A 10,776-nucleotide genomic window follows, 5' to 3' on the forward strand; every position below is an offset into this window, starting at 1 on the left:
GATTAAAATGTAGCAAATAAGGGGTCAAATATAGGGGTGTAGGGGTAGGGTGAAGTGGGTAAAGGGGATCTAATATATGGTAGCTGAAGGAAACTAGACTTTGGGTGGTGAACACACAATAGAATATATGGATATCAAATGATAATGTACACCTGAAAATTATATGATTATACTAACCAATGTTACCCCAATAAACTTAATTAACATAAAATAAAACGTGGCAGATGTAAGGATCTTCGGAATTTTCATTACACAAGATGGCTAACATTTGGTAAATACATTACACTGGGTTAGTTCTTGGGTACTCACCTGATCAAATAGAGCTTTTTATTCCATGGATATATATTTAAGACTGGCCCGACACCAATCATGTGGTTGCAACATTCTCCAACATTTTCAATATATTCATACTTCAATGGCACATTGCTGAGGAGTTCAAATTCCTCAGGTGCCTTTTGAAACACCTGTTCTGCTGCATAGAATCCATTTACTAGCAGTGTCCTGCCACCTGTTTCTTCATACTTAAGACACTTGAATACTAAAGAGGAAAAAAGTTAAATTCTTCTGGTCAGCAGAGAAGTGAGAACATATCAACATTTTAGAAAAGTGCATATGAAATGATTACTGAATCTACTTGTGCCATTTTATTTTCATGAAGAAATAAATCTCATTTTCTAATTGTTTTCCCTAATAGCCAGTTGTACTTTTTTTGTGCTTTGAAATATTAATGCCACTACATGTTTCTTGTAAAATTTGTCAACATGTATTAAAGCCAATATGTATCAGGCCCTGTGAATACAGGAGTGAATAAGTTATAATCTCTGTTATAAAGAAGCTCAGAGCCTAGTAAGAAGACATGAAGCAAATAAAATATGATAGGTATTATAATAAAGTTGTATACAAGATACAGTGGAGCCATAAATAAAGGACATTATTCTAGTGGGGTATCAGATAAAGAAATGCTTTGGAGGTGAATTTAAATGATTTCGCTTAGTCTTAAAAAGTGATCGGTAGTTGGACCAGAATGTGATTGAAGCAAGAAGGCATTCCAGGCAGAAAAAAGTATGACCAAAGATACCATTGTAAAACAACAAGGTATATTCAAGAAGGAGAATATTGCTATAGCACAGAGAACCATGGAAGGATTTTAAATTGGGCAACTCTATGTTCATGTTAACATTTTAAAGACTTGATTATGGTGATAGTATGGGAGATGGACTGATAGGAATCAAGGTAACAAGAAATGTGGAAAACAATTTGGATAACTGTAATAGTAGAGAAAAATATTGAGGGCTTAAGCTCTGAGAAGGTAGAACTGGCAAGATTTTATAACTGATTAGATGTGGAGGATGAAGAACAGGCAGAAATCTGTAACGACTAGGTTTTTAACTTAGGTAACTTAATGGATGGTGATGCCATATGCTAAGACAGAGAATGTAGGAAGATGTGTAATTGGATGAAAATAAAGGGGTTTAAGGGGTTGATGAAAAACTTTGGTATTGAGGTATATTGAAGTAGATGGGTCATACATATATGTCTACGAATATTAACAGAGAAAGGGAAGGTGATGATTAATGAACTTGAAAACTAAAGTAGAATTTTCAAAAAAGTTTCAAAAATAAATGTTTCCAAAGAAAGGAAAAAGGGAGAAGTAATCAAAAGAATACCCTATTTTGGAGAGGGGCAAACCATTTTTTTTCCAGAATAATTGTTCTTTGGAAGAGTACCCCAAAGAAGGTCAAGCCTTCTGTCCATTCACAAATGAAAAAGATTATGGTCTCATCCAGACTTATGGTCTTTGGCTTGATACATAAATCTACACTGGCAGTGTCTGGGCTGTGCTGGTGAGTCTTAGAGTTGTAGCAAGATGCTGAACAGCAGTGGTCTCAACGCCAGACATAATCAAAACACATCACGGTACTAGCATATCACAGTTCTAGGGAAAATTCAGATTCTTTTTTTATTTATTAGTTTATATTATATATTTTATAAAAATTTATTTAGGAAAACTTTAAAAAATCAATAGTCAGAAAACTTGGTATAGCCCCAAAATATACCTGATTGAAGATAGAAATTTGGTATGTAATGAACTGGTAGTTACAATCACTGGGGAAAATATGAACTTTTAAATAAATGGTGTTAGCACAACTAGATAGTCATCATAAAAAAAGATAAAATTGACTCCATATTTCATATATGTATTTTTTCATATTGTCACCAGGTCTCCAAGATAAACTCAAAATAGATCAGAGTTCTAAATTTGGAAAATGAAACCATTCAGGTATTTAAGTACCTTATATACTTAAGTAACCACCAGCTCCATCAGCAGTTCTACCAGGTGGAAAGAAGATATCAAGGAGGTCCTTGTATTATTCTTGCAACTTTTCTGTTATTTTGAAGTTCTAACAAAATTAAAAGTTACCAAAATATTACTTTCCTATACACGAGGTTACTCATTTAGAAAAGGTAAATAAAGCTGAAATCAAATATATAAGAAGAACAAAAATGATTAAGTATCTGGAAATAAATAAAAATGTAGGAGACTGCTATAAAGAAAAATCTATAAAACTATCCTGAATGACTTGAAGGAAACCTGAGTGGATAAATATGCTTGCAGATGGGAAGATTCAATAATCAGAAGATACAAATTCTCCCACAATCCCTGTGATCATGACGATAAAACTCAATAGAAAAATGAGTGAGGAACATCAATAGAAAAGTCACCAAAAGTGACCAGTAAACACCTGAACTTCCCCAGTCTTAGTGGTAATCAGAGAAATGGGTATTAAGATGTCTTTTTTTTAATCCATCAGAGTGAAAAAAATTAAAGCTTGATTAAAACAAGTATTTTCAAAAGATGTGAGGAAATGCATATCCTCATATATTGGTAGTATGAGTATAAACTGGTGAAGCTACAGTGGATAGCAATCTGGAAGGTTCTATGAAAATGACAAAAAATATGTATATTTATTGCTTGGCTCAAAAATTCATCTCTCAGTATTTACTTTATAGAAACTGTCACACATGTGAAGGTGTGCAGTAGGATAGTCATAATACTGTTTATGATAGCAAAAAATGGAAAATAAGACTAAATATCTATCAGTGGGGCAGTGGAGGGATAGTTGAATAAACTGTGGTATAGCTACATTGCGAGATACTAAGCAATAGTTTTAAAAAATGAAGTGTACCTGTACTCCTCAAATTGACTTTGTATGGTATTATCATTCTCACTTTAAGAACAAAGAAACTAAAGCTCAGAGATGTTGAATAACTTTGTAAGATCACATAATCATTAGGTGGTGGAGATAAGACATGAACTCAGGTTGTCTAATCCCAAAGCCCACTACACTTGTGTTTCTCAAATTGTAGCCTTGGGAATCACTGAAGATGAGGCTTCTGCAAAGACAGAGAGTAAGGAGCTTGGCAAATCTTCTCCCTTAATAATGATGATAAAACTGGATAAAATAAAAAACAACCATTTTAGGACTCTGGAAATTGACCAGAGGCATACAGCAAGTTAAGAAGCATTTATTTCAAGAAAAACTACTAACCCTTTTGTAAGAACAGTGGAAATCTGTATATTTACTTTGGGGTGTTCCTATTCCCTACACTTCCCCAACCAGCTCCATTAGGAGTAGGGGCAAGCCAAGAAAACCAGCAGCTTTGCTGCTAAAGGGGACTAACTTGATTTGGAACAGAGCACATAAAAACTCCATGCCTCTGGGTGTTAAAAACAATCAGGGGAGGCATGTTTGTTGGAGCAAGCTGCAGACCAGCAGAGCAGCTAAAAATCTAACAAGGGTATCAAGGGAATGAAGCAACTATAGTGGGATTTGGAAAGCCCACTCATACCCCCTCGTATTCAGTAAGGCAGTGCACATATGTGGGGCTGTGTGCACATTGAAGAGAGATACTGGAAAGGGCCCTAGTTATATACATGTCCCTGGAAGAATGTGAGGCCTCATGCAGGCACGAAAGAGACAAGTGAATAATGGCAGAAAGGAGACATCAGGGCAAACTTATAAACAGCTTAAACTTTGAATGCGTGCCACAATCCACACATAGATCTGGAGGCAAGGCTTAAAGTTTTTAAGCATAACCTCTTATCATTTGTTGGTTGGCCACGAAGCTCTACCACGGTTAGTCTCAACCTTGACACTATGGACGACTGAAAGTCTCTAGACATTGCCAAGTGCCCCCTGGGAGGTCAAAATTTTTTAAAAAGTAAAAATAAAACCTGAGCAGAGACATCAGTGACTACACACTGTAGGGCAGACAGATTCCACAAAATTACTCCAGGCAAGACAGTAAAAAAATAAACAAATACCCAAAACCATAGCAGCAGTCCCCCTGGGCAGGTCAGAAGTCAGTTTCTATAAGACATTATCTAAAATGCCCAGGTTTTCAACAACAAAAAAATATTATAAGACATGTATTGAAACAGAATAATGTGACACATGCACATAAACTTGCTAAGAAGAGTATTGCATGAAATCCTACTAAGCCAGGAAAGGAGCTACAAGGTAACCTATGACCTGCAGAAAATGCCTGCCCCTTCTAACAGTGTTGGGGCTTTACAGGAGGGAAGTAGAGTGGACCATGGGGTATCACCTCCATGTACTTAAATCATCTCCTTGTTACATGTCAAGGGTTAGTCTTCTCTGAGTCACTTTGTGATGGCACTCAATAAAAGTCTTCAAGGCATGTCTCAATTGAATGCTTTAAAATCAAGACACTGAAATTAATTGAAAGAGTGTCTGATACAATAAGTGCTGATATGGTGGTGACCTAAAATTAAAGTTTGTAACCTAGGATCCATGGCTTGATATGTAAAATTGTGTGTGTGTGTGTATGTTTGTGTGTGTGTGCATGCATGTGTAGTCCTCCATTTTTCTATGGAGAGGATCTAGAGCTTTCAACAGAATTTCCATGGGATCTATAACCTAAAACTATTGAGAACCATGCCCTTGGAGTGACAAAAGCGATTACACTGAGATATTCCAGGCTTGGACAAACTATGGCCTGTGAGCCATATACAGCCCATTCCCTGTGTTTGCATACCTTGCAAGATAAAAATGGGTTTTACATTTTATAAGTGTTCTAAAACAAAGACTACCGTGCAACATAGATTTGCCATTTTTCTCCTTGAAATTACAGGCTCTTCTAATTAAATGACCATCTTTTCTTTCAAAATCTACCTAAAAATTCTTTTATTCAAGGAAGTTGCCTTGAATAACCCTACATTTTCTTTGAAATTAAGTATTTGGTAGGTATTAACTTAATTTGAATTTGCAAATGGCATAAGCTATTTATGCTTATTATATTACTCATTTTATGTTTCATGGATAATGTATCTTACATTAAGGCAGAGTCTTCTTCCATTTTTGATTTTCTAGTTCTCAGCTTTGTATAAAATTGACACTAACCAAATGTTTATTCATTAGGTCTTATCAAAATGTCGATATAAAAGAGAAACATGCGACTCATCTTGACCCATCTTTCTCATAACCTACATTTAATCAATCACCAATGTTTGTTAATTCCACCTCCTAAATATCTCTGAAATCCATATGATCTCTCCATTTCAATTCTACCATATTCAGACAATCACCATCTCTAACAGCAGGCCTCTATAAAGAGATTTTTAAAATCAGAGTAGTAAAATCAGATTGTACTTTGGAAAGAGTGCTCTAGTTTCTGGATCATTGAAGATAAAGACAAGGCTGTAGTAATCCTGGTAGAATAGTTGCCTCCTTTGGAGCCCATACTGTCCTATATAACCCTACCACTCTTCACTATGCGAATCGAATATTTTCTGAATTATTCCATTGTTGAAAAAGTGAAGATCAGTTCAATTTACTGTCTGCCACTGTCACCCCTGTGATCCCTCCCCCTGTCATCATTCTTGACAACTTTATCACCACTAATTCCAATGGCTTCATAATTTTCATTTCAAACGCTCTATGCTCTGACTATCTCTTGTTCCCTTTCCAGCTCAATTATTTGGGCACTCCTCAGTACAATAATCATTCAGTTCCACAAAAACTTCAATCCATTGGTCATAAGCTTCTTTAATTATCCATCATATTGTTTCCTTCAATGTCTTTACTTCCCTCCTTATAGAGTCCGGCTTCCATGGTCTATCACTTTAATCAATTCCTTGCAATTGATTAAACTGAATTTATTAAATTAATCAACATCCTTAACTCCCTCACCCCTCTCTGTCCTGCTGTCATACTTCCCTGAAAAAGCCCCAACCCTGACAAACTCAAGTCCCCACCTCTTCTGTACCAGCAGCCAAGCAGTTGGACATTGCTAGAGAAGAAAAAAAATGAAACTACGTTGGCTACTCTCATTTTAAAATTATCACCAAAAACTGCAAATGAGAATTCAACACTGCCAAACATTCCTTGCATAATTTCCTAGTAAAATCACTCACTCACTCTCCAAGAAGACTATTTCACACTGCCAACACCACCTCTTCCTTCCCACTTTCAACTGATGACCTTGGTTACTCCTCCAAAGAGAATATGGAAACAATTAGAAAAGAATCTCCACAAACTCATGCTCCACACACACCCACTTACCTGCATCTATGCCCATATATCTGCCTTCCTTCCTCTTACTATGGTTGAAATATCTGGGTGCTTAACCAAGGCCAACACTTCCATTTCTGAATTAGATCCCTCTTCTTCTCTTACTCAGGTAATACAATTCTGAAATTGTTCTATCTTTTTGCATCATCAAATTTTTCCTTCCTACTGGATCATTCTCATCAGTAAACATGTTATAATATCTCCGGTCTTAAAACAATATTCCCCTTCCCTCTATAAACCCCTCCCACTACCACCCCAACTCATTTATAGTCCCTTTCATAGTGAAACTTATGGCTTTGTTTCTACTTCCTTCTCCAATTCTCTCCTTTTTTTGTACACCATATCCCCATGACTTATTTATTTTATACCCAGAAATTTCAACCTCCTATTCCCCATCACCCCCCTTTTTATTTTTCTTTTTAGATTTTCAAGTTTTTAACAATTTATTTTGAATTACAGTTGACATATATTATATTAGTCTCAGGTGTAAACATAGTAATTAGACATCTATATAATTCATAAAGTGATCACCCTGATATGTCTAGTACCCATCCGACACCACACATAGTTATTACAATATTGTTGACTGTATTCCTTATGCTGTACTTTATATCCCCATAACTATTTTGTAAAAATTTGTATTTCTTAATCCCTTCCCCTTTTTCACCTCCTCCCAATCCCCTGCCCTTTGGGAAACCATCAAAATGTTCTCTGTATCTATGAATTTGTTTCGTCTGCTTATTTTGTTCTTTAGCTTCCACATGTTGATGAAATTATATGGCATTTGTAATTCTCTGTCTGACTTACTCCAGTCAGCACAATACCCTCTAAGTCCATCCATGTTGTTGCAGATGGTAAGATTTCATTCATTTTTTATGGCTGAGTAATATTCCATAGTATATGTCACCTATTGTCTATACAACCATTCACTGATGGACACCCAGGTATCCTCCCTGGGGAGCTTAGTGTGGGGGTGGAACCCCTTGCTTCTCTGGGGTGGCCTCTACTGCTGAGATATCTCTCTAAATTTTTAACTGCCACACGCCAGTGTGCAAACAGACTTTTCTGCGACTCTACCCCTATTATTCTTGAAGTGGCCTCTTTTGTGTCTCTTCAGTTGTAGGACTTCTGTTCAGCTAGACTTCAGAAGATTCTCAGCAATAGTTGTTCTGTAGTTTAGTTATAACTCTGATGTGGTTGTGAGAGGAGGCAAACACAGTGTTTTTCCACTCTGCCATCTTAACCAGAAGCCAATTCCCTCTCTCTTAATAAACTTGTTTGAAATTTTAGAATGAGTTTCGATTTACAGAAAAGTTGCAGACACCCAAGTTCCCATATAGACCTCACCCATTTTCCCTTATTATTAATATCTTACATTAGTATGGTACATTTGTCACACACTAATGAATGAACATTGATACATTATTAACTAAATCCCATACTTTATTTGAATTTTATTAGTTTTCTCCTAATGTCTTTTTTTTCTATTCCAGGATCCCATGTAGGACCCATATTACATTTACTCATCATGTCTCCTTAGACTCCTCTGGGCTATGACTTTCCTTGTTTTTGATGATCTTGACAGTTTTGAAGGGGTACTAGTCAGGTATTTTGTTAGACTGTCCCCCAAATCTGGGTTTGTCTGATGCTTTTCTTATGAATAAAGTGTGGTTATAGATTTTGGGGAGGATGGCCACAGAAGTGAAGTGCCCTTTTCACCACATCATATCAATGGTAGGTGCTATCAATATGACTTATCGCCGATAATGTTAACCTTGAGCACCTGGTCAATATAGTGTTTGCTAGGTTTCTCTAAAGTTACCCCCCACTTGTTCCATATTTTATTCTTTGGCTGCAAATCACTTAGTGAAGCCTATATTCTAGGACTGGGAAATTAAGATCCACCTCTATTGTGGGGGAAGGAGAATATCTATGTAAATTATTTGGAATTCTTCTGTGTGGGAGGTTTGTCTCTACTCCTCCCCTTTTATTCATTTATTCAATCATTTATTCATATAAGCATGGATTCAGGGTATTTATTTTATACTTTGGATTATAATCTAATACATTATTTATTTTCTTGCTCAGATTGTTCCGGCTTTGGCAATCGATTACTCTTTTAGTTAGCTGCTGTGTCCCTTTAACATTGCCTCATCTTTTTTCTTAAGCATTTCCTTACTTTCTGGCACTTCAAGATTCCTCAGATTCATCTTATATTGTTCCTATCCTAGCCCTACAATAAGCCATTTCTCCAAAGAGCCATTGGTTCCTTTTATTGAAGAATAGTATCATTTTAGAAACAAAGATTTGGGTATGCTCAATGCTACTGGGGTGTCATTGCTTCTAGTCCCTCTCAGTGGACAGAACTAGGAAATATACTAGTATTTATATAAAAACATCTATGTCGAGCTAAATATGAGTTTATGCTGATGTTTCCAACTCTAATCAAGTATCATAATTCACTATAGTCTTTCATCCTATGCTTATCTGTAGCCATACTCTCTAATGATGAGAAATCTGACTCCCACCATCTGCCATGCTCTATGTCTTCAATACCAGTACACACATATTGCAGTTTCAGAACTGTAGATCTGTATTTGTGTAACAAACAACTTTACCATCTAGAGTATAGTATTTCTGTTTAGTTCCTTTTGTCTTTGTCCTTATGGTGCCAATAGATAGTTAATTGAAATAAGCTTTTGAAGTTGGGCTGTTGAAGGGCGCAATCTATGACTCTTCCCCTCAGCAGGTACCAGATCCTGCTTTGTAGGTAGGACAACCTGTGGCACCACATCCTAGAAAATTCAACAATAAGAAGAGAGAGTTAACATCAATGTGAAACAACTTTTAGAGGCCAATGGAATATTACAGAAAGAAAAACTCTGTAAAAGAAAAGATTTAATTATATCAACTACAGAGGATTAAACAAAGAAGTTCTGAAAAACTAAGCATAAGTTGCTTTGGACTTGAAAACCCATATCTGAAAAAATATTTGCACACCGATGTTCATAGCAGCATTATTCACAGTGGCCAGGACATGGAAGCAACCGAAGTGTCCTATGATAGATGATTGGCTAAAGAAGCTATGGTACATATATGCAATGGAATATCAGCCATAAGAAGAGATGAAATACTGCCATTTGTGACAACATGGATTGACCTCGAGGTAATCATGCTAAGCAAAAATAAGGCAGACAGAAAAAGTTTAAAATCATATGATATCACTCATATGTGGGATATAAACCTAAAAGCAACAAATGAACAATACAAACAGAGACTCATGGACATGGACTATAGACTAGTGGTTACCGGAGGATAGTAGGGCGAGGGAGGATTAGAGAGGTAGACAGGGTAAAGGGGGTCAAATATATGGCAGCCGAAGGAAACAGGACTTTGGGTGGTGAACACACAATAGAATATATAGATGTCAAATTATAATGTACACCTGAAAATTATATAATTGTATTAACCAATGTTACCCCAATAAACTTAAAAAAATCTCACTTAAATTTCATTCATTCAGTCATTCAACATATGTTATCTCTCCCATATTTCCATAAAATACATCTATTGATCTTGTCAGAAATAAAAATTAGATTTGTGTGGAATGACTTTGTTGATAACTTTGTAATTTTCTAAGTACTCACTTACTTGAAAATGCTTCCTTTTTTGTTAGAAGTGGTAATATATTTACATGAGTCCAGTCTTTTATTATTTTTTTATGCTTTAAAATTTCTGTATTTTATTTGTAACCAAGAATTTTTATATCAAGCCAAACTGCCAATCAAGGTAAGGCTAAACTAAAGGCATTTTTTTTATTTTTATTTATTTATTTTTAATTATTGAGGCACCATTGGTTTATAATATTAAATGTTTCAAGTGTAAAACATTATAATTTGACAATCATGTACACTATACAAAAATCTAGGTTCCATCCATCACCATACATTTGACTCCTTTTATCCATTTTGCCCTCTTACACCCCTCTTCCCATCTGGTAACCACAATCTGTTGTCCGTATCCATGAATTTGTCTTTATTTTATTTTGTTTGTTTCTTTTTCATTTGTTGTGTATTCCACATATGAGTGAAATCATGATTTTTGTCCTTTTTTGTCTGACTTATTTCACTTATCATAATACCCTCAAAATCCATCCCTGTTGTCATAAATGGCAGCATTT

General features: G+C 35.7%; 1 protein-coding gene across 1 annotated transcript; it reads right to left on the minus strand.

The window, feature by feature from the left end:
- Positions 1–225: 225 nt before the first annotated feature.
- Positions 226–9,567, minus strand: TMLHE (trimethyllysine hydroxylase, epsilon). Its single transcript, XM_016138262.2, is given in 4 exon segments — positions 226–538; positions 1,530–1,587; positions 1,668–1,936; positions 9,258–9,567. Coding segments are annotated over 4 exon segments (693 nt in total). The 5' UTR covers positions 9,391–9,567; the 3' UTR covers positions 226–305.
- Positions 9,568–10,776: the final 1,209 nt, after the last annotated feature.

Source organism: Rousettus aegyptiacus, unplaced genomic scaffold, assembly GCF_014176215.1.
Source record: "Rousettus aegyptiacus isolate mRouAeg1 unplaced genomic scaffold, mRouAeg1.p scaffold_m13_p_9, whole genome shotgun sequence".
NCBI lineage: Eukaryota > Metazoa > Chordata > Mammalia > Chiroptera > Pteropodidae > Rousettus > Rousettus aegyptiacus.